We start from the raw sequence: 25,674 nt of genomic DNA, 5'->3' as shown, positions 1-25,674 counted from the left end.
GCGACCTAGGGCGACAAAGCTTAGGGGGCGCCTAAAACAGTGAATTACTGACATGGTGCGTCGCTGACATGGAGGAGCAATAACCGACAGCTTCTTGCCTGTGAAGTCACTGGCTGCTGCAATTGGCTGGAAGTATAGCGCTGCGCAATGATGTCATAGGCAAGACACATAAAAGCAAAAGACGCCGCCTCTTCTGCTTGCTCAACACAAGTTAGGAAGCAGGGAGGGGCACTTCCTATGTCCTAGATAGATGACAGATAGACAGACAGATAGAATACTCATAGACAAGGAAAATGGATATTAAAGGAAACAACCAATCCGGTATGACCTTTTTTTAATTTTATTACAAATGACCAACATGGATGAAACAAAAGCATTTTAAGGGTTGTACAAAAGAAACAAAACAAAATTTGAATTAACTAATAGCCTAATTTTTGATGCAATACCCAATACAATGAGACAAGTATAACTTAAAACAAATCTACATACTTTATACATTTGTTCTAGATAAAAAATGGAAACATAACAATTATTAAGGCTCCAGCATTTTAACAACTGACAAGATAACAAAGCTAATTTCAGTGCACTTCTCTGATCATTATTAACATGTATTTTTTTTCATTGTATATTGCGTGTATTCCAAAAGATGCAATGAAAATCAGCTTTGCACAGTATAAAATGCAAAGACAGATAAAAAAGCAAGGCAGTTATAGGCAAAAATATGCCATGAGATTGCAGTAAATTAGAAAACTGTAATTAGTTCGGAACTGCAATATCAAAACCAGATCCAGCTGATTATAGCAGTATGTTTAGGAAAACCTACTGAAACACAAAAGGAGGCTGAGAAAAAATAGCTAACATGGGAATCTGATCTATAGCAATGCTGAGACTAAACAAATACGACATTTTTGCATGAAGGGATTGTCTAATATGCTACTTAGCTTTGGTTACATAAAGTGCTGTTTTATAGTATGCACAATAACAGACAATCAATTGTATATACATATTCACATTACACATGTTGCCTTAAAGCTCAGATACTGCATTATTATCATTTGAGCAAATAATGAATCTGCTAAAAAAATAGCTTAGTCTGATTTTTTCTTCCATTTTAAAAGTGTAGGGTTTTGTTCAGTACAATGTAGGATGTGTCTTCAATTGAGATCCCTTCATTTGTAACGTCTAAAAGACTAGGGTTAGATCACCTTGTATTGTTATCTGTCTTCAAAATAGTGTTTCCATGGGCACGTAGGAGTGGTCAGGGATAGAAAACAATGTAGCCAATTAGACCCTTGAAATTCTCTCAGCAGCACAAATTATTTAAGGGGGTTAATGTAATAACCTTGAGGATTGTGAGGGCCGTGTTGCGTATCCTAAGTCACAATAGGTATAATGGAAAGGGAGTGCGCTGGTTGGAGGGCGGACAAGTTAAGTTCTAACCACGCCTCCCTCTCTTGTTATTGGCACATGCCCTCCAGTTATTTCACTGGTCCCTATTTTCCCTGGTGGGCCCTTCATACCACAGTCTGACATTGTGTCCACTAGTGTCTGAGCAAGTGAGGTCAGGACTGGACCATGATCTGAGATGGGGAATGGAGCCAAGCAAAAAGCTAGAGACTGAAAGGGGTGTGCTTAGCCATTCTCCTGCCTCAGGAGGCGACTGAAGTGGCAAAACTACCATAAACATTTGTATACGAATATCACGTAGTTTAAGGGCAAGTAGTGTCATTTTTATTAGCAATAAGGCAAAACACAACTAATATATACTTTTTCATCAAGAAAATTGGTATATTCTAAATAAAGTCTCTTTATATTGCTGCCCCCAAAACTTGCTGCCTGAAACAGCCGATGCCTCAATGAAGGCACACCCCATGATATTTAGATAGTGGATGGAGTAGGGTCCCCCAACAGCACAGACTAGTGATGTAAGGCTCCCACCATACTGGTGCAGGAACATTATGATGTCAAGCGCAACCTCTATATAAAACAAAGTTCAGCTATTAAACTTGTTAAAGAGTCATGTGAAACTGCACATTTGATAAGGTGTGAATGGGATGGCATTACTTCTCACAGACTAGAGAGATGCTGTATGATACTACATAATCAGTTTAAAAAGTAACAAGAGCCTTGCAAATAATGTTTTGCTTTTTTTTTTTTTAAATAAGTGATATATTATGGTTACTTTTTTATTTTCCCACAGACTACATAAGAGACCTTCACAGTAAACTCCATTCTTGTGGCTTTATGTGAAGGACATTCTGTGCTATGTGGCTTTATAATTAGATCTGCTGCACTTGCATTTGTAGAAGAATATGTTCTTAACTTTAAATAATCTTATTTTGTACAAATGTTTCAAGTTTTATTATTATACAAGCAGTGCACTCCATTACTCTCATGGCAACATCTGAAGTAAATCGGTCATTTGGAATCTGTGGAAAAGGAAGCATATCTGGATAACGAGTTTTTAAGCTGTCCACACCATAGGCTTCTAAAGTCTGAACGTCTTTAGCAAGACCATCTAGCTGTTGGCCGTATTCTTCAATTTTTTGTGCAAGTGCAGTTGGTTTTACGTCTTTGTCCGATTTTCCTCTAACAGCATAGTCGGCTGCAATCAACGCTAATTTGGTGGAGAGATAGCATTTGAAGCACACCCACTCGTTTGCATTTTTATGCAGATCATTTCTTGCAGCTGAAAAATTAGCCCTGGCTTGCCTAAGCCATCTCCGAGCTTCAACAGGGTTGCCCACTGACTTGAATGTAGGTGGCACGAAGAAACGTTTGGAATTATAAGACCCTGTCGTGGAAGTAAATGTTTCATTGTATTGTTGTCTTTCAGACTTATGGCTCGTTGCTTCTTCATTCCAAGATGAATAAAACCTTTGAAAAGAAAATTTGTCTGATTGAAACCTGGTGGACTGCGTTGTAAAGGTCCTTCTTGCTGTTCGTTCAGCATTTTGGTCTGCAAATGCTTGCTTCTCGAGTCGGTTTATTTCATTTTGCAGGTGTTTAAAAACCTCATTTGCTATGTCAAGGTTTTCTGCATTTTTATCCGGATGCCACTTTAGGTAAAGTCTTCTAATTATCTTCTTTCTTTCTGATTCAGGTAGCTTCCAGGCCTGATCCATTACAGCAGAAACCTCTTTTAGTATTTCTGGTAAATGTAACTTTATCTTTTTAGGTGACTGATGTTTGGCAGAGTTTGTTTTATTACTTTCTTTATTAGGAAAAGAAGATGCAGTCCTAGGGCCAGGAGGTGGACATTCTGTTGGGCTTGAGGGTGTTGAGGAAGCACTTTCTTTGTTCTGAGCACTCTCTTCTGGCCTAGAAAACTTGTACAAATCAAGTGAGCTAACAATCTTGTATTCACTATATCCAATATCTATCTGGTAAAACTTGCCCAGGGTACCCGAGTTGTCATCTTCTTTGTTTACTTCTTGAACAATTAACGCATATGTATATGTTGGTTGGTATGTTCCAAATGAATCTCCACCTTCAGCATCCAACAGGTACCCAACATATTCTCCTGGATAAAAAACATTAGTGGGATCCATGAGCAGCGTATAGTGAATTTCTGCTGGTATTGGAGTGCCAGGCATAGGAAGCTCAAGTTTAGATTGCTCAGTTGATGAGTCATATTTAACCCCTAGGCTGTCAAGCTTCTCGTTTATTCTATATATGTCATTGCATCCGAGCATAGCGATCAAATATGATGTGTCAGAAATGAGATTGTCTGTTGCAGATTTCAAGGTCATTGCTAAGGCTAACAAGAAATTAATGTCTTTGCTGTCGGAGTGTTGTATGTAAAGTAATATCACTGCATGGCCATATCGCTTCAAAAACGCAAGGGTTTCACTTCTGCTGTGAGGGATTGGATTAAATCCCTTGACCCGTAATGTGGTTTGCAACTTTTCAAAGCAGGAGACCTTTAAACCTTCTCGCAATGCTTTGCAAAGCTTTATGGCTTTTTCCTCATTTGCCAAAAATGCATTGTCATTTTCATGCTTCATAATTCTAATAAGTCCAGTGATAAACTGATCAGAAGACAGCAATAACTGAAGTCTACCTTGCAAAGAACACAATGTACCAAACTGGCAGGATGTAGGTGTCTCTTCATCCAACTGTTCTTCAAGTATGCTACTGAGAAGTCGTGGTCTTAACTTTTGAGGGAGGAGCATTATAATTCTTGTGTGAAAACCATGATCCTTTCCCATGTAGCACTGGCTCATATCAACAAGCATTTGAACCCCAATGTTTCCCTGAATTCTGCTTTTGTAATGAGGTGCATCATCAAACACCAATATGCTGGACTTGACGAGTCTTCCATCTTGACTTGGCAGATAAAGTGCGAGGTCCCGAATATTTTCAAAGTCATTACGTACTTTAGCTGAATCATTCTGAAGGCTTTTCAGTAAGCCAGAAACCACTCTCTTTACAGTGCGCATTTCATTAGGATCTAACTGTTTTCCTTCAGAATTCTTGAAAATGCGACCAAGGACTTCAACATACTGCTTTGTTGAAACAACATCTTCTGTGCCTAAATTCTTAAACAGCTGATGGAATGTTCCTAACTCTAGAGGCAGTTTATAAAGGTAAGGTTTAAAATCTGACTCAAATTCCAAATTGATTACAACCTCTTCAGGTTTTAGAAGTTTCCACCCATCTTCAACCATTACAAAAGCAACTCCTCTCAGCTGGAACTTGAATTCCTTTTTCTCAGTGCTAAGGAATTCGTAGATACTGCGCAGAACCTTTGATCTTGTTTTTACAATTTCATCATCAACTGTTGTAATGTTACATATATTTCGACAGTTGTTAATAACTTTGTCAAGAGACGGGTCCACATTAACATTAAGCATCGTTAAAATTTGTTCAAGTTGCTCTTGTGGACCGAGGCTACTTCCTTCATGTTCTTTAATTGTTAAAGGAGTTGCTTTTTCAGGAAGAATTGGGCAAGATGTCCACAGTAGCTGCATTACATCTGTCTGCTTGAACTTTGGGTTAACTTGTGCTCCATTAAATCTTATCAGAGGGAGTGTACCATTTACTTCTTGATACTGTATATGAAAGCGTATAAGTTCTGCAGGCGCTCGTTCTGGGCATAAAAAGGGTATCATAGATAATTCTTTTAAAAAGTTTCCTGAGAGTAAATCTGTTCTTTCTTGGAAGACGTGATAAAGAATGACATCGACAGCGTTCTGCAACACTTCCTTTGTCCAACCTTCTGCATTGGCTCGCATACTGATCTCTTTTGCAAACTGCAGCAACTGCTGTTGAGAAATGACATACTTTAGGCCTATTTTGCGAAGAAATTCGATCCATGAGAGGAAGAAAGCAGATTGGTTCTTGGGCTTTGTAATTTGTTCCAGTTTCTTAAAGAAATCCAAAGGTATGAACATTTTCTCAGAGAGCATCACTTCAAAAACTCGGACAGTCCGATCATAGAAGTGCTTTGCAGCCTTGAGGCGCCCACTGGCATCATGAATGAAGGCCAGTTCTGCCAGTTTTGCATAAAGTTGTTCCTTCAATAAAGAAGTCTCTTCAAGGCTACACAATCGATTTTTTATGTAGATCAAGTGCTCTAATTTAGCATTGTAGGAGAGGTTTTCAAATTTTGGCAACAGGTGTTTTGAATAAATCTCTAAATCATCCACAGGAACACATCCCAGTGCACTGTACAGTTCTTTCAAATGCATTTTCTCTTCAAGAAAAGCAAAGGACGATGAGTGAGACCATTTGTCCACCTCGGCTGTTGGTATGCTCTTTGTAAGAACATAACATGTCCCAAACTTTGAAAGGGTTATGTAACGGTCACTGACAGACTTGTAGCATGGAAGCGACTTCAAAATGTTGAAAGCACCTTCTGATGCCAGGTGGTTGAGATTACAATTAAAGTACATTAAAAGTGCATCAAAGTCATTTTCAGCAATTTTTTCAGTCCTGAATGTTGACGTCTGAATCATGTGTTGTATAGCTCTGAGTATGCTTAATGGATTATCTATATTTGCTGTATGTCCTGCCAACAAAGTAAGTAATATGTTGTCTTTTGAGCAGATTTTATTCAATGCCAGTTGAATACAGCCAGTCTTCATCAATGTATGAAATACTTTATCACTCTGTGCATTCGGAAATATTGCAATATGCATCAGGCTTAATGGTAGCAACACGTCCCCATCTGGAATGATCAACTGACCAGGTGAAACAGTGAATTTTATTCCTGGTAATAAAGCCCAGTCCTTTAATGTTTCTATAACTGTATCAAATATTGTGGACATGTCAGTTTGGTCATCTTTAACGCTAACTGACTCACTGATGAAATGCCAAGCGTTTTTTAGCCACGATTCACTTGCAAAGTTATCTTTCCATGGTACAAAGACTTTTGTTTTATACTCTCTGGGAAGAACCGATGACAGCAAGTCAGCAAAGCTGTTGATGTCAAAGACTTTTGCTACTTTGCTCGAAAGTAGAATGTTGCTGTATCTCAAATAAAGAGTGTTCATGAACAGATCTTTCCGAGACGGGATTAATTCATGGTAAGTGGTTAGGAATTTTGAGTTCTTTGAGTCGAAAATTTGCAAGACATTGTCCAGAGTAATTAGAAGTGGAAGTCCCTCAATCTGAATGTCATTTTCTTCAGCATCTTTTAAACAATAGTCGACAAGAAGTTTCAAACTGTGAAATAATTTCAGGTTGGTCTGTTGAAGGCGGCAAGGTAGCTTTCCAATGTGGCAGGTTGTATCTGGAGACGAAAAAGTCATCAGGAAGTTGCGGACGTCAGAGGGAGTTGCATAACTAACTGGGATGTTGGCATCAACTAGACAATGATAAAGATTAGCAGTTTCATCACAGTAGTAAACTAAGTTGAACCCAATTTCTAAGAGGAGATGTTTAAGCCTATAAACATTTTCGGCTACTGTTTTACGGGTAGTTATGTTGTATTCAATAGTTTTCATGTGATGCAACTCATCTTGCAGCAAATTGTCAAAGAATGGCTTGCCAGAATTCACTGCAGACATGTTGACCCATGTAATGATGACAGCTGATTGCGATTCTGAAGAGTCAACATTTGGAGCTCGCACTACAGGCAAGAGACGTTTAGAATCTGCATAGATACAAGCGTAAACAGCTTTCACAAGACAATACCAGTCAGGTTGTAAATCGAGTCTGTTTACAGGAAAGAAGGCTAAGAACTTTTTCAAAATGTCTTTTACGGTATGAATTGGTGTATTGTGCAAAACAGAGATCGTAGGATCGGTGCCAGGAAAATTTCGCTTTTTTAGTTGCACCAACAGCTCCACGTACGCCGGAGCCACTAAGGCAGTCATCAAGCTGTTATTCCAGTCGCTTCTTACTCCAACTCCATCATCGTCTCGCCATAAATTGCGTCTTGCCGAGTCCAAAGCAAAATGTCCATTGACATGAAAAGGAAGTCCTGTTTCGAGGGAAAGAGGAAGGAAGCAGAATGCCCTGTAGGGTTTCTTGTAATTATGAGTAATGCAAGTTGCAACTCCTCCTCGTGGAAACAACGTAATGTCTTTATTTTTGTGAGCAGATACCACACTTTTTAACACTCTATCCATATTGGAAAAGCCGGAACGGTTACAAATCAACCAAGTCGTAAGGTTGTTTTCGGTGTCCTCAATGTCCATAGTGTAAGTAATTTGTTGAACAGGTATATCTTTCAGTTGCTTTTTCCTTTTAACGCTGTCAATGACAGATGAATGGAACTGCTTGCGTTTTAGCCGGTCACCATCAGTGATTTTCCCTTTGACAGAATATAACACTTTTAGCGCACAACTCGACTTATCTATTTCACAGATGGAAATTTTCTCCATATGATTCAAAAACATAAGAAGTTCAGCGCCATCTGTACGCAACTTATCAAGAAGGTTCTGGACCATCCTATCAGAGCAGGGAACTGGGGAAATTTCAGAGCTCTTTGCCATTTCAGCATTCCGGAGTGGAAATCGAAACATTGTAGCATTGGAAAGGTTAAAATGATCGCCTAAATATAGATTTAGCACATCTGAAAATTGTGTTCTAAAGTCAGCATCCAAATCTCGAAACATGCGACCAGGGCTTAGCGACGTTGCCCCTGGGGCATATTGTGCATGAGGATCGAAGATGCAAATAATGTCATTAGAAGAGATGAAAGAAGGACAATCGGTGATGTGGTAAACTGAATTGAATCCTATGCCATACTGTCCAGTTTTGCAGGGGTTACCTTCCTTTGTTCCTCTTCCCAAGTTCTGGATGCCTCTCACATCATCATTTGTAAATGGCTGGTTGTTGAATACACAAAGGGCAGGACCCTGCAGTGGTGCCCACTTCTCATCAAATATTCTGTCCGAAACGTGGTGCCTTGGGTCAAAGACAAAGCATATTTCTGTGGCTTTTGCGTCATCTGCATTTTGAAGAAGCTCTTTTAGCATCTCTTTTTCTGAGGGATAAGCATTCAGGATGCTTTTGATTCTGCTAGTAAGTTTTTCCTTCTGCCCAAATTCAGAACCGAGTGCAGTGAAGCAAATATTAGAAGCATATCTCTCCAAAGCTTTGTGTCTTTTTGGTATTGACCCAAGCTTTACAGCCACCTCCCTTGGAATGTCAGAATGACAATATTTCACAGCAGTGTCTTTAACCTTAATCCATGGACAGTCATTGTAACATAAAGATTTAGCTGGAAGTAGATTGAGATTGGCATCTGGAAGAAGTATTTGACCATAATTTGTCTCGCAAAATTCTTGGCTTTTCTCCCGGATAAGTCCCCATATTCCTTCACTAACAATGCGTCTACAAAGTTGGAAATCATTCTCCGAGATTTTTCTGCTCATATTTTCTTTTTTGATAGCTTCAAGAACTGATGCAAAATCTTCCACTTTGAAGGTCTGTTTCACACCGACACATTCAAACAGTTCCCGAAAATTATTTTTGTATTTGTTCGGCATCTGATAGAGGTACGGTGCTGCGTCAAAATTCAGTTGGAAGGAAACTTTTTCCGCAGTGACATAGATGCCCTCAACAAAAATAAAAGGAAATGACTTTAATTCGGAGACAACCACAGTCTTTGTGGCTTCATTTAGCAAAACGGCTTCATTGACAAATTTATAGCAGGAATTTGTGATGTTTTCCTGGTACAGGGTATTTCCATCTGGATATTTAGCAACTTCCTTCAATTGGTCAATTACTAATTCAGGTGATGGCTTTTTGAGTAAACCCATGTATTCCTTGACTGCCAATGATATGGACCCACAACCCTTAAAAGAAGGAGAGTTTTCATTAAGAATTGGTTTCAAGAGACAAACTACGTCCTGGTGCTCAGCTGTATACAGCTCAGTAGCTGTCAGCATTTCCTCAGTTTTAAAGTGACTTCCTTTCCAGGATAAAGAGAACCCTGCTGGCTTGGTCAAAAATGGCAGGAAAGGAGAAGTTTGACACTTCTGGCAAAATTCCTTAGCCTTTGGGTCTCTCAATTTCAGTTTTTCATCAATCAGACTTAAAATGATATTGCTTCTCAAGCAAGCTGCAGCATGATCACTCTTATTAATCTGTGGAATGGAATCAATACGTTCAATTAAATCCTCCCATAAAATGTCATCTTTTACCATGCCGAGTTGCACTAGCTTTACCAACACGACTGGGTTTAAGTAATTCTGGCATGTTCCAAAGGGAAACCTTCCGTCACTGTCATCATATAGTTTTGCTACTCTACCTTCTGGATAGATTAGTCTTGAAGGTACAACCAATGGATGGCTATCACTGGAACATGGAATACATGGTGTTACTTGAAGAATTTCACTAAATGCCTGTATCCTTTCATTCAAAACAAAGAGCATTAATGGGTCCCGTAACTCGGGCTGGATTTTATCAATATGTGGGAAAAACACTTCAGAAAAAAACTGCCTTTCGGAATATGTATTCTCCAGAAGCACATCAGTGCATCCTGCTTCCTCAAACCCCAATTTAACCCAGGAGGGTAGTTCGACAGCACACAGGTTTTTTAAGCCAGTCTTCTTTAAGTACTTCAAAAAAATCTGAAAAGCAGCAGGTCCAATATCTGGTCTCTTAAGTAAAGAATCGTCTAGAAATCTCACATTTTTCATAGAAACCCAGGATGTTCCATCAGAGAATACTTTAATGCGGTCCTTGCCTTTCCCTCTTGCAATGTCTTCATATAGTCCTTGGCAAATAATGGAAAAGTCATCATGCACATAGTCAGGATCAGGCCACACGGAGTAGTAGTTATAGTTGAGCAGTTCTCCACTGATAGACATATCCCTTAAAACACAAAGAGCCTCTAGATAAGAATGAACAATGACGTGTCTCATGAATACTGTATTCCATCTTCCCTTGGTGTCTGTTTTCCAAATTTCTTTTCGGTTTGAAGTCACAGCAAAGCAACCGTTTATATGTAAAGGAAGCCCAGTTTTTATCCGGAGAGGTAAGTAGCAGAAAACTTCTCCAACATTACTGGACAATTGTTTCACTGTCCATTTCCCATCTTGATTCTCAGAAAACATCACTGCTACACCACCACAGGGCACAAGTCCAAGTCTCTTGCCGCTCTCACTTAATGCAAACTTTAACGCTTCACCTATATCCATACAAGAACATATGAACCAGGTAGAGGAGTCCAAAGTTTTTTGTGGCAGTTCCTCTGTCATTCTCTTATTCTGTCCAGACTTGGTCATTTCATATATGTTAGCTGGCTCATCCTCTGGGCCACGGAATAAAGGAGAATGAAGATCAACTATTCGCCTGAACACATGATGAAACTCTTGAACAACAATCTGCAGAATGCACAATGATTTCGGCATTTCGGTTGGAAATTTTTTTGTAATGTTGCAGTTGTGCATTACTTTAGCAGCTTCCTTCAGTAGTTTTGTTGAGCGACTTAAAACTTTTGAGGTGCAAACGGATTTTCTTATAGTTACTGTATCTTGTGCTAAATCTGGGTCAGATTCTTCAGGCTTTAGGTATTTCAACACCATTGCGTTTACATTCTGAGTGAAGAGTATTAGTCTGTAACCACACAAGCTAAATTCATCCACAAGTGTATAAATATCTGCAGTGTTGTAGCAGGCACTGCTAATTTCACTCATTTTAGCCTCCTGCTGTGTCCTGAAGGACAATCTGAAAAGTGTACCTTTGTAGCTGTAAGGAGTCTCTACAGCAAGCGGTAGATGACAATTGAAAACGCCCAAGAATGGCTTGAATTGGTTGGGAAATTTACGGAGTCTTTTCTGCTGTTTGCTCCAGTTAATTTTGATGCCTGGATTAGATTTATCTCTGATGTGTTTGCTAATGTGGTTAATATTTGGATCAAACATGATCATAAATTCTCTACTCATTATAATGGGGATGTCTGTGACATGGTATACGGAGTTGAAACCGAGGCCAAACTTTCCAACTTTGTCAACCTCACTCCTTTTCAAGGATTCTCCAAGTCGAGTTATGTTCAAAAAATCTTTGTCAGTAAACTCAGAGTTGTTGTAAGACCACAAAGCAGGGCCATGGCATATCGCCATTCCCGGATCTAGGAGATTCTCCCTTATATCCATATTTCTTCTCATATCAATCATAAAATTGCACTCAGTAGCTGATGCATCATCTGCATTTTGAAGGAGTTCTTTAAAGATATCGGACACAGAAGGGTATTCTTCCAAAATGTTTTTGATTCTCACGGTGAGAGGTTCTCTTTGCCCTGACTGTTCAAATCCCATATTTTCTGGATTAATTAGCCGTGTACTTAAACATGGCACATTTAGCCATTCTGCTGTCTTCATTGGTATGTCTTCATGTACCAATATTATTGGTTCCACGGAATCTTCAAGGAGATCATTCAGATCATCCACTTTGATATCACAGTAACAGCATTCATGAATGGGTCTCATTACAAGTTTAGTAGGGTCTTTGTTATAATGCACCGGTAAAGGCTTATCTAGACTCACTACAATCTGATGACTGTACATCCATCTCACAATGTTCAGCATAATGTTAGTATTCTGCTGGTTCTCCTCTTTGTTCATGGGCTGTTTGCTTCGCTCATATATTGTCTCAACCACTTCAAAGATATGTTCAGGTGTCAGCTGCTCAATTGAACCACAAAATTTGAACAACTTGTGAAATTTCACCATGGTGTTTGGTATGTTGTGCAAAAAGGGCTGTAAGTCGAGGCTGTGTACAGACGTAATTATGGCTTGTTTTGGAGAACAAAATGTTTTGCCCGTCCAAACCCAAGGGAACGGCAGTGCTTTAAACAGTTCTTTGCCTTTCTCAAGACACTCTTGCATAAATCCATAGATTTCCAGTAAAATGTGTTGAAACTGATAATAGTCTTCATCAGTAATTGTTTTGGAATTATTCCAGTCAACGACAACTTTTAGATGTTTCAACACTGCTTCAATGCTAGGCACTTTTGAAATACCAAGGACCTTCTCAATGTTGTCATGCATGTTTTCCACCAATGGAACAGAAGACCCCACCAGAACAGCATAGGACAAGTTGCACATATCTCCGGGAGCATACAGTTTGAACTGGTCTCCCAACCAAACCAAAGAATTGGGATAATTTGGTGGCCGTTCTTTTATAGCAGGTATCCATCTAATCTTCTTTAATATGGCTTTTGCTTCAGGTGACTGTATCAGTTTATAATCTTTTTTCAAAACTGTCAAAAGAGTGATTGCCTTTTTTAAAACAAGATCATCGTTCTTTCCAGATCCGCTATGCAAAGCCTCAATTTTCTTTGCTATTTGCACAAGGTCTTTTTCTAAAACATGAGTGCCATTCTTGAGACCTATCTGTCTAAGGGAATGCAAAACGTCTGAAGACGTAAAAGCAGCAGGAGGAAAGTACAACTGTTCTTCTGAACAAAAAAGGTTCTGGAGGACATGTATCTCCGGGTCAAAAAGTTCATTTGCTGAAACGATTCTGTCTTTGGAAACAGGTAAAAATTTAAGACTCGACAACCAGCTAATTACAACAGGATTTTCACTCTTTAAAAAAGTCAAATTTTCCAGAACCCAGAGCATGATGTTTGTTCTTTCTTCAGATGAATAAAAACCTTTGTCTATGTCTTGCAAGATAATTTTCAGGCAGTCTGTGCTTTTCAGCAGTTCTACTTTCAGCATCTTGGTCAATCGGATAGTTTCTTCGTCACTGCTGTCAATTACAGGGAAGGAAAGTCGGGTGTTTGGAGGAAGCCTAGCGTTGTGATGAAGAACCTTGCAGCCTCGTAAGAACACATACGAGTTCTTCTGGTCTGACGTTTGTTCTATTCTTTTAAACACCATTAATTCCTGTATGATTTTTTTTTCTTTTTCATTTATGTCCGTTAGGCTAGCAAGGAACCTCCGCAGTGTGTCTTTATGAACTGGGGTCAATGAGGAAATCTGACTGGAGAGTTTCTGAAGAGACATCCTGTCCATTATTTGTAGAAGAGCACTAGGTGTGGGAGGATGGACGTATTTTTTCAGAAGAGGATGCTGTATGACCGGATCTAAATGCCTTAGCACAATTCCACCAAGATTTGTAATAATTTCAGGCAAATTTTCTGGCAGCTGAATGTCAGAGACATCATCATATATGACAAGAGAAGGTGTCCTCAGACGAATGAGTTCCAGCGAGGTTTCCTCATCTTCCAGTAGTTTTGTTGGAATAAGTGGCATGTCATACAGACATGTCAAATCCTCCGAAAAATGTATATATAACAGTTTCCAGACCATTTTAATCCAAGAGATTGAAGGATGTTTTTTGTCTTTGCCTGGGAGCCATTTTACCACCAAGTCTCTCGTCGGCCATTTTGTATTCATGATTTCTTTAGTAAGACGTATAAAACGTTCAGGATTCAAGAGTTGGAGCTGGGTACAAGGTCTTCCTGTAAAAGGAAAAAAAAAACATGTTAGGAATCAGCAATTATCACAATTGTCTAGTAAGCTTACATAAAATAAAAATAAATTCAGAGCAAAAAATTCAAGTTGGTTTTAAATGACAGAGCACCATGAAATATTCATGAATATGCTTTCCTAAATTATTATAAAAGATAAACATGATTTCCATACTTTTTCCAACTTTTACTTGACTTACTTTTACTTAATCAAGTTTGACATTACCAAGCTACATACTACACATTCCCTTCATTAAATACATACATTGGGGCTTATACATAGTGGGACGTACGCCAGTTTCCATAGCGTATCTTGCAGAAAATAGGCGCATGCATACGAGTGTATGCAGTCTTGCATAATTCCGGCACTATTGCCCACCTTAGTCTGGAGAGGCAGAACGAGGAAGAGAAGGGCGTTCTAACATTGGCCGAGTAACGTAAAATCGGTTACGCAAATATGGCTCATGCTGACCTGCAGAAACACGCATATATGCCTGTTAGGATGTGTATCTTTTGCACCTGTTATAGGTCAAGATATGTACGGCTCTGCACATGGGTGGATATGTGCTATTTTTCCGTGCTATTTTTTTTTAAGTGAAATTTACTTCCAATTTGCCATCAAAACGGAATCAGCCCCTTTATTAATAAATGCAAATGCGTTATGTCTAGGGAGTGAACATAACACTGAAAATTCTCACCTGGAACCCTCTCCTTCACCTGCGAACTGCACAGACACCACAATGTTTAAATTAATGCAATCACAGCTGAACTCAATCCATCCAGTAAAATAGAAAGAAGCACTTCTACTCTGCTCTATTCAGTCAGACTGCTAGATTGACCAGGGAGAGTGGGAAGGACATAAAGGGCATGAGTTGTACAGAAGCTTAACTAAAATAATTATTGGTAAAATGGTTCATCTCATGTAAAACCTTTGCAAAAAATATATTTTCATTTGTCCCAGCTAGCAACACAAACAATTCTAACAACAAGGTAATTGAAAAAAAAACCTCTTACACCTAGGAATTGTAATTGATAGAGCTGCAAACAACTATGCTGGATGACAATTTAGCATTTTAATGTTTCATGGTGAATATAAAATATATTAAAATATATATAGAATACTGCAGTCTTAAATTGTAAAACCATACAATAGTGCTGAGCAGGCTGAGGCTTAAGTGGGCCACACACATCGAAAAGTGGGTGGCCGATGACCCACACTGGTGTGTGCGACACATATACACACACTACACGCATAAACACACACAGGGGCTCATGTAGAGTTGGATGTATGTCTATTATTTTTGCGTAAGATAAGTATTTCCATACTGCATGTGAGCACCAAATAAAACTATGCCTGGATTTTGGCGCATTTTACGCTGGTAGCTCCTTCTGATCTGTATTTAGTGTGTAATTATACATACATTTATTAATAACACTGTCCATAAGCTATTCTCTTGTGACACCTCATCTGACACCTCATTACATTATTATATTGTTTATAAATAGGGTAATGAGACTTTAGTATTTACTACTAACACTGTCAAGCCAGTGTCTCTACCCCATAATGTTTACATGATCTTAATTCCGCACTTTGTGTCTATACCTATCCCTATTATTATTTACCATTTAATTGTAGAGTTCCTCAATAGCCTGCAGTGCTATACAGTAGGAAATACAGAGTGTACTTAAAATGTGATACAAGGACATACAAAGGTAGAGAAGGCAGGAAGGGACCCAACTCGTGAGAGCTTACAATCTAGTGAGGTTGGCATGACAGGGAATATCTTAGGTGGGTAGTTGTATGGGAAAATCTTGGAGAAGAGTGTGAGAGACAGTTATGAGAGAGGATATGAGGCTCACTCCAGAAGCAGATCTAAGAAATATAAGAGATCAAAGGGGGGTGCACATGGATTTGAATTCAGAGATGTAAAAAATGAAGGTGTTGTTGAGGCTTTGTGGGTGAGATTGAAGAGTTTGAAGTGGATTCTACAGGGTATGGGGAGTCAGTGTATGGAGTGACAGATTGGTGAGGTGGCTGTTAAGACGCAAGGTATGCCATGGCATTTAGGAACGACAATAGCTGGGATAACAGGTGACAGGAATGCCAGTTAGGAGGAGGTATCAGTAGTTGAGGCAAGAGATGATGAGATTGAACAAGAAATTTGGTTGCGTATAAGAAAGAGGAAGGGCTGAAGTATGGCAATATTGTCAAGGTAGAGGCAACAGGCCTGCGAAAGAGATTGGATGTGAGGAGTGGAGACTGTGGAGTCAGGAGTGACATCAAGGAAGTGGGTGTGGTGGACAGTGGAGAGTATGCAGTCACCGAAGGTGAAGGAGAGTGTGTAAGTGTAAGGGGGAGGGGATGAGGAGATCTGTTCTGGATATACTGACTTTAGGTAGACCTTGTGGAGATGGCAGAGAGAGCTGGACACATGGTATATTAAAGAAGGGGAGAGGTTGGGGGAGAAGAGATAGTAGCACTATAATATATATCTCAGCAAGCGGCCATTTTAAGTTAGGTTTCATAAGTAAATTGTGAACTATCCAAGAAAAAACTACAGCAAAAAAGGGTCATTCCCTACTCAACTCAAGTAAAGACAAAAAAACTAATGCATGCAGGAAACAAACACAACTCCATGCTAAGTAGTTCTCAACATGGAATTTCCAGTTTAAAAACACAGCATTCATGCATGTTATTACTAACTGTACTCCCATATGATCAATAGATACTGAAACTGCAGATTAGTCAGGTGACTTTCCTACCTAAGAAGTACATGTCTTTTTAGTGTACAGTTTAAGACTCAGAGGTATATTTATCGAGCGGCGGTTATTTAAAACAACCGGTTCTCTGCGGTTTGACGTAATTTCTTTTTTATTATTATTTTTTTTTTTAACTTAAAAAGGTCACGTAATTTTTTTTAAACCTCAATTTTAGACAAACCCCATCAGGGTTTAGAGAACTGTAATCTACTGTAGTTACACATTGATGAAACTCAACCATTTGAATACAGATACAGAGTAATAGAAGAGCTACATATTTGCATATGTATCCACTAGTTTACATTAAGCAGAATTGGTGTTTATGTTTTTCATGGACAGATATATAGAAGGCATATGGGCAAAATTCCATATTAAAAATGATATAATGCACTATGACTTTTTAACGGAAAGATAGATGTCACAAATAAAGCCTTTTAGATCTGTCAGTCGGATATCCCTGGTTTTGAAAGCAGAAAGAACTAAATTAAATTGTGCTATTATTGACCACCATAGAACTTCAAAAGGTTAAAGGGTAAACTCCACTCTAAAATAATATTGTCTAATTAACATAATTGTGCTATTTACTACAATTTACTAGAATAACTACATTCTGACTGAAATTGTCTGCTAAAGCTCAAAAACGCACTGTTTCTGCCAAACTGTGAATAATGACCTCCTCAGCAACATCTGTACCCACGGAAACAATCAATGTAGTCCATGGTCTGTTTCGACAGCTACAAATGTTGCTACAAAATAGATCAGTTATTCAGAGCCAATCTGTCAAATGGCAGCAACAGTGTAATTAAAAGTCTTCCACGTGCAATTTCAGGCAAAAGTCATATTTAATGTCAGGAGTTATTCTAATAAATTGTGGTACTCAGTATAATGATTTAAATTAGGCAACATCATTTTTAAGTATAATAACCATTTTAGCCATGGAGTTCGCAAATTGATATTCCATGATATTTCATATTGTATTTCCAATTACAGTTCTAACCACCATTAGTTAAATATTTGTATCTCTGTCTTTATTAGATGTGTTACTAGAAGTTTAGGTTAATGTTTCATATGTCAAAATTTCACTTCTTGGGGTAAATGTATGAATCTCCGGATTCTTCATCTCCGGTGTGTTCAGCCTCTTCAGCGCTTAAATTTAAAGCGACGCTGCATTGTAAGGGGAAGTTTCCCTTTACAATGCAGCGCCGCTTTAAATTTAAGCGCTGAAGAGGCTTAACACGCCGGAGATGAAGAATCCGGAGATTCATACATTTACCCCCTGGTGTTTACATTCAAAATGTAAATGAACACTAATTAATATTGCCTAAAAAATATTATGCTAAATTGACAAAAGTGACATTTTTATCTTTAAAAAAAATATTAAAAATGGTAACTAGAGTCAAATTTCCAAATGAACGAAAATTTGAGAATTTATTTCTTTTTAATAAAAAAATTGTGTTTCTTAATCTCAGTTAATTAGTCTTTAAGACAATTTTGACATTAGCATTGGTTTTTTTAAACCTTAATTAAAAGCTCAATTTTTTACAGTTTCATTTCTCATATTAGAAACAAATATTAATATTTTTTTTACCAATGCAACTTTTGCCAATTTGGGCCTTTTTTTCCTTTTCTTTGTTTAATAATCTTTAGTGCATTTATTTATGTATTATATATTTGAAAGAAAATACAACTAAATAGTTAGTACTGGAATTATATGGAATTATAGAAAATCTTTCAAGACAATCCAAACTTCCGTTAGATTTAAAAAAAAAAAAAAATTGGATGCGATATGACACTGCAACATTCTTTAGAAAACCAATTCTACAAGCACACTGTACTCCACCTGTGTATCCCCATAGAAGCTGTTGTGCTACAATGCAATACAATATATTGTTAAAGACATTTTTACTTTATGAGTAAATCTCATTTTTTTCACTGATATTTAAAATAAAAAAAACAGTACATAGAATTATATTTTAAGAAATAGGCTCAACAATGAATTCTTGATTTAAATGTTTGCCTTTTATACAGTGGTACTCGTTTTCCAGACTCTAAAATTACCAACAATGACGATACCTACAAAAAAAAAAAAAAAGATCACTATAAAACCAACATGAATATAATACAGACTTACGTAAAATCATAAAAGCAACACAGCACATTTCTGGAGAGCGCGACATGCTAACAGCTACTAATTCCGAACACACTGCTTGCCGGCACTTCAGTTTCACATCAGCTAACAGAGTGACATAGAGAAATGTGAATTTAAGGCGGCAATGTCAGGACCCCGAAAGGACACATTTTAATCTACCAGTTAAGCTTACTAATACAGTTAGGGCTTACAACATTGCTGCTTTAAAAATCACATTTCTCTATGTCACTCTGTTGCCTGACGTGATAATGAAGTGCCGCCAAGCAGTGTGTTTGGAATTAGTAGCCGTCAGCGTGTCGCTCTATTCGGAAATGTGCTGTGCCGCTTTTTACGCAAGTCTATAATATATCAGTGTTGGTTTTATAGTGATCTTTTTTATTGCAGGTATCCTCGTTGTCGGTCATTCCCTAAAAATCTCCAATTACTGGTTTTAAGAAAAGGCTGTTTAAAATAAATTTTATGGGTTTCAAAAATAATTTAGAATGTAAATGGGTTCATTTTATTATTACTGACTTTTTTCTATAACTTGTTCTTTGACAATTTCAAAAGACGATTTTGTTCCAAATTCTGAAATTCTTTTCAGCATGTCTAGAATGCATTTCTACATTTTATTAGATTGATCTTACTATTTAAAAACAACAGCAAGTAATTGTCACAGCCCTGCCCCAATCGCTTCAAACAGCCAAATCTTTATTGAGGCAAATTAAGACTAAAATAAAAAACACATCACCTTTTCAAGTGGCCATTTTTTTTCCAAACCATGAATAAGCCCCATGGAGGGAAATGAAGAGTGCTACGTATCTATTACTTGCTTTTTGGTAAAGAACACAGGTACCAAGACTGCATGCACTCTTTAAGAAACATCCGGTAAAAGGCTGTGATGGTGCTTTGGATTTCAGTTTTGAGAGCAATAAGTATCCAACAGTATTCCTAAGCCATTACCTCTACTGGTAGACGCTTCCTTCAAGGCTGTTAGAATTTCAGGCTTTAAATCTTCCGATAGAAGTTTTCCCTCCAGACCGGGAAACAGCGCCCTGAAAAATATTTTAGTTTTAGTTCAATTATTTTAAATAATTCTGATTCAGTTTTATTTTCAATTGTTCAATACAAACTGTCTGTAATTTTAACTACCGTATATACTCGTGTATAAGCCGAGTTTTTCAGCATACTCACTCTCTCTCTCTCTCTCTCTCTCTCCTTTTTTTAATTTACAGTGCAATTACATAACGAACAAACAATACAGCCACCATGTTCATACATTTATATCCCTACCCCTTATATACCCCTTTATTTAGGTTAGGTTGTACCCAATGCCAATGATTTTATAATCATTTATGAATGTTCCTTGTCATCTACTGTTATTTATGGTTTAGCTTAAAATGATTTCATAGATTGAACCTATCATTTTTATTTAGGTTTTTAAATAAGCGCTCTTTTCCACCCTAGGCTTATACTCGAGTCAATAAGTTTTCCCAGTTTTATGTAGTAAAATTAGGTGCCTCGGCTTATATTCGGGTCGACTTATACTCGAGTATATACGGTAAATGAAAGTTCAATAACTAAGCAGTGCTAAATTAAGCTCTCAAATTAATTTTGTTAATCAATGTTATATGGCTACAAGGGGAGGTGAGCAAGAGGACAGACCGCAAGCCAAAAATCTCTTGACTGCGGCTTGTAATTGGTCCTCCGGACCAACAGCATAATAATCAATGCATCGCTTTAATAAAAAGAGACTGATAGCATTAAATGTATGAAAAGACTCCGAATCTTGTTCCTCATTTTTCATTTGTAATTATCCAATGGGAATATTAAGACATGATTAGATAATAACATTCCTGATGCAGGCCTTTCTTTCCCTGACTTTTATAATGGTGTTACTGATTCTTATGCATTAGTCATTGTTGCTGTTCTTATTCTACAATCCACTATGTCTTCTCTGAAATTTGTCCTGTCAACCATGTGTGATATTCATCTCATAACACAATAATGATAGACCCAACACCTGTACATGCAGCTAACACAGACCTATATCTAACATATGCATTCCTCGTACTAGCCACAATAAAGCAGGTAAGAGCACTTTTATTTTTACAGTAATGTATTCTGTTAGTACCTGGGGAATTCCTCTGAGGTTATGTAAACAACATCCTTATCTGATACAGATGAAGAGAAAGGGATATAGCTTCCACTTTGCAAAGGAAGTATTTCAAGCCCAATCAGCTCAGAGTAATTTTTGTCACTCAGTATGAACTCGAGGATGTGAAGCTTCTCGGGAGAAGGTCCTCTGTGTACACATTTCCTCAAGACCTGGCGGACAAGGGTTGGGGAAACCTTCTTCACCGGCTTTGAATTATTGATTGGAATTTTTAAAGCAGCAGCAACATTATCCGGCACCTTGGCAATCTGAGTACCTGAAGTCTGGAGGTAGTTCAGGATGGTTCTCGTATACTCTAGATCTTCATCTATTTCTGTGAAGTTCACATCTGATTCTTTCAGCCAGCATTTCTTGGCGGAGTAGATAACTGCATTCTGGAATAGCTCCTTCAGCAGAGGTTCTATGATGGGTTTCCAGTGTGTCTTTATTTTGTCCATCTCTGGCCATACTTTATAAATGCTATCCGCGGACAAAGGGAAACCTGGGTTTTCTCCTGTCCCCATTCTCTTGATAGCTTCCAGAATAAGAGTGGCGTATGTTTTTGGGACAATGTTTTTGACCAGAAGTTCATTCCAAAGAGCGGCAGGATCTCGCCACTGGTCCAGTTCTCTCCATTTGATGCTCCTACGGTTGTCTGTTAAGCCAAAGAATCCACTGACGTGGACAGGGAGGCCTGTTTTACTTTCGTCCCCTGGTGGTAAAGGAAGAAAACAAAAGGCTCTTCCAACAAATTCTGACCTGGCTCCCTTTTCATCTCCGTTGTTCCACAAAGGCATAGCAATTCCAATCGTAGGAACAAATTTTAGGTCATCAGCAAGACAGTCTAATTCATTGCATATTCCCCGGCCTCCAACACTATTGCATACCAACCAAGACGAGGTTTCTGTCTCCTTGACCTGCTCATCCTCAACAATAATATTTACATGGTAGGTGACACATGTTACACTATTACTTGGAACTCCTTTACAGTAGCCGTCAATAGACTTTTCAAGAATTTTAATAGAGTTTGGTCTGTCATGTTTTAGCAGCTTGTTCTCACTAGCAGTAACCCGGAAGATGAGATTTTCAGACCCATCTGCCTCCCTAACGTGTAGAGACACTTTCTGAACATTCTTAAGAAACAGAAGCACTGTGTCTGCATCTGCTCTGAAGGACTCGTAGAGTTCTAGAACCTTTTCTTTAGTGTACAAATTATTACTTAGTAAGGACGGCTGGACGCGAAGAGGAAATCTGAAGAAGGTTCCTGGGAAAAAACCTTGAGCGAGGGTTTCTTTTGTGCTCTCAAAAATGTTAATAAATGGGGCAAACTGGTCCACAAGTTCACTTATTTCTTTGCTGTCTTCTTTTATGTCCCAGCACTGTCCCGACTCGTGGCGCCCGAAGAGTACCTGGTGTGGGTCCAATATCCCTATTTGACCGCCACTGAATATACTGGGAACATCTATACATGAAAAATAGAAAAATGCCATCAGTATCATGTACTGTCTCTATAGGACTATATAAAATCATGCCTGCAGAAAACAGTAATGCATTAACGTTTGTAGGCTACTGTATTTCTATGATCATTTTGACATTACCAGAGCAGTAATGTAACAACATCTTCCTACCTGTTATGTGGTAGACAGAGTTAAACCCTATCCCAAATCTTCCAACCTTCAGCGGGTCATCTTTCTTCCTGCTTCTTGCAATCTCCTGAATGCCATGCCAGTCTTCAGGAGTGAAAACTGCATTATTGTATACGTAAAGTGCAGGCCCTAAACAAAGATAAAGTGGTGAATACATTACCGTGTTAAAGAAAGATCAGTGACGGCACAAAACAAAGCAAATTCGGGTAACAGAGAACTATATGTAAACCTAAAAACACAAATTGTAAACATCTGTGTGACTCAAGCAAAATCGAAAAAAAAGATACAAGTAAGACTTGTGTTGTCATCCAAGAGCACTATTTAGTATATGATCAGAAGAATGTGCTACGGCATTTTTATTTATTTAGTGAAAATAACAAATAGATCTCCCAAACACAGCGCTCCCTGCTAGCTGTCTGCCTAGATACATGAAGACTGCCACTACATTCAACAATGCATAAAACCAAAAAAGTGTACAAGGCGCTGTTAGTAAGATAAACACGTTTTCATCATGTACTCAAAACAGATTAAAGAACGCGTCAGTGAACACTGGTTGTCCTGCCACAGCAGCGTCTCAACACACGGAGGAATATTAATTGCCCAGCTGATCGTGCCCGGGAATTTTACATCTATTAGCTGGCTTATATCTTCTATCCGGTACTAGTACTTTAGCTGCTTGATATCGGGATTCATTTTAGAGTTTTTATATTGTTTGTAGTCTGTTATTTTTTATGAATAAATCAAAAGATAATGCACTAGATGTCCTCTCCCCTTTCTCTTATACATTGATCGGGTTTTGAGCTGTATATGGACAGAAGTGATATCGAGGAAGCAGACTTACTTATGAATATAAGTGTAAGTTTATTTTGATGTTTTGCATGCAATACCATCTTTCCGCACATATGGTGGTAGTTTGCTGTTTAATAATCAACACAGCCTTTTAGCGGTATTTATGGATATTTTGAAGTACACATTTGGAGATATATCCACTAATCCAGTACTTCTCAATTTCTTCAGCCTGATAAATTCTCTCATCACCATCGCTGGGAGATATCGTGAGAAACAGTGACTTTATGGTGAATATTGCACTCATCACATTTTTGAATATACAATCTATAGAAGAAAGCGTCTCGGATATACAAAAGAACTTTAGGAGGCATCTACATATGATCCATAGAAGAAAGTGACTATATGGTGGACATTTATTTTATTTGATTATATGATTTATAGAAGAAAGAGATTTTAGAGTGGACATTGTTACATGTTCTTTCATCTGTTTTGAGTACATGATGAAAACGTGTTTATCTTACTAACAGCGCCTTGCATACTTTTTTGGTTTTATTTAGTGAAAATAACAGTTTACTTTTCATAAGCAGAAAAAAAAACACAGTTACAAATACAATACAGGTGAACATTTTGGACTAAGGACATAAACAGGACAATTGCTTGGGAACTGAAATTTAAATAAATGTGTGGCACAGGAAGCCAGGAAACAGTGGTGGTCTCATGCACACCAGTATGTGGAGGACACTGCATGTTCATATGTGGAGGGAAGTTCTCATAACTGGTGGACAATTACTGTTGTTATGCATATGGGGATTGCTAAAATAATATGCTGGAATCAGTGTGGTCAAACCATGTTAAGGGCATTGTGCTGGTAGAATGTGCTAAAGACGTTCCCAGTATACCATGCTGGGGATAAAAATACACAGTAAATGCTATAAAACAATATATATCCCATAGGTTACCACACAGGCCTTCCAGCAGCATTTCAATTTAGCAGAAATCAAAGGTAACCTATGGGATAACCTTTGATTTGTGGCTGAAGATTGAATACATCCTCACAGTCTACGGGATATCCTACAGATAAGCCATTGAACAATTGGCTTCTGGTACGCATACATCTTCATTGGTGTGACCTGTTTATACCTTTTTGAACGTCATCTGGCTGTGTGTGACTTTCTATCCTATGAGCTATACATATCTATTTTAGATACTGTTGATACCCACATGGTGGGAAGCTCTGGCTCACTCATTTCTGGTGGTTTGGTTCCTTTTTGGGATTTTTTTACTTGCCATACTACACTATTGTGCGCCTCCTCTCATTTACTTTTAGATATATATATATATATGTTAATGCACACCCCATTGTAAATTATATGGATAGTACAAGTCATAATATCCATATAGATGCATGAGGCTGTGGGTTTAGTGATTTAATACAGGTAAACAGAAATCCACGGTGACTTCTAATGTCCATAATAACTTAGAGTAATTTAGAGTAGTGAGTGCATTTTCCTCTATAAAACACACGTTTTATTAATGAGAAGCAATATATATGGATTGGTCTTTATAAAGTGTTTAAAGACAAGACTGCGCAAATTTCCTGTATAAAGACTAGAGCTAATTTCCTGCTGGGACAATTAACATCACAATATTATGATTATGATATCACAATATATTGATGATTAACTGACCAGCGACTACATACGTTTACATGAGCACCAATGTACACACCTTGATATTGGGCCATATCCTTTGACCACAGAGATTCCGTGCCATGATGTGTTTCATCATAGAGGAATTTGACTTCACTGGCACCAGCATCCTCCGCATTCTGGATCAGCTCCTACATTGGATCATTTTAAAATGTAAAATTAATTCATGTACTAGGAACACTCTTTTTCAATATTTGTAAAAGATCTGCAATAAGCAAAAGCATGGTATGAAAAAGACGGATTTATTACAATTACAACTTTAGTCAGCAGACATGCTGTAGTTGTATGACCTTATAGTAACACAACAGTAGATAAATACACAGGAACTTGTAATCAACCCTCTTCTAATGGCACAGTGGTTAGCATTGCTGCCTCACAGCGCTGGGGTCATGAGTCTGAGACTGACCAGGGCCAGATCTGTGTGGAGTTTGTGTGAAGACCCCTCTGGTGGTCTGGTCTGATGACCATATGTAGTCCTTCGCCCTGGCTAGCTTGTGGGTTTAGGCAAGTACAGACCAGAATACTTTAGCGTTTAACACAAGTTGCATGGAGTAGCTACTAGTGTATAGTATGGTGGTACAATGTGTTGCTGCAGCGCAAGTTATAAA

General features: G+C 38.2%; 1 protein-coding gene across 1 annotated transcript in view; it reads right to left on the bottom strand.

Moving 5' to 3' along the window:
• Nucleotides 1-294: 294 nt before the first annotated feature.
• Nucleotides 295-25,674, bottom strand: part of SACS (sacsin molecular chaperone) — a 58,387-nt gene continuing 33,007 nt past the window's right edge. Inside the window, exons 6-10 of the mRNA XM_075198841.1 lie at nucleotides 25,086-25,197; nucleotides 22,551-22,697; nucleotides 20,902-22,384; nucleotides 19,731-19,822; nucleotides 295-13,870 (exon numbers count right to left, since the gene is read on the bottom strand). Coding sequence (XP_075054942.1) covers nucleotides 2,325-13,870; nucleotides 19,731-19,822; nucleotides 20,902-22,384; nucleotides 22,551-22,697; nucleotides 25,086-25,197 — 13,380 coding nt within the window. The 3' untranslated portion in view covers nucleotides 295-2,324. The remainder of the gene's footprint in view (nucleotides 13,871-19,730; nucleotides 19,823-20,901; nucleotides 22,385-22,550; nucleotides 22,698-25,085; nucleotides 25,198-25,674) is intronic.

The sequence above is a fragment of the Mixophyes fleayi genome, chromosome 2 (assembly GCF_038048845.1).
Source record: "Mixophyes fleayi isolate aMixFle1 chromosome 2, aMixFle1.hap1, whole genome shotgun sequence".
NCBI classification, from domain to species: domain Eukaryota; kingdom Metazoa; phylum Chordata; class Amphibia; order Anura; family Limnodynastidae; genus Mixophyes; species Mixophyes fleayi.
This window is presented reverse-complemented; position numbering and strand designations above follow the sequence as displayed.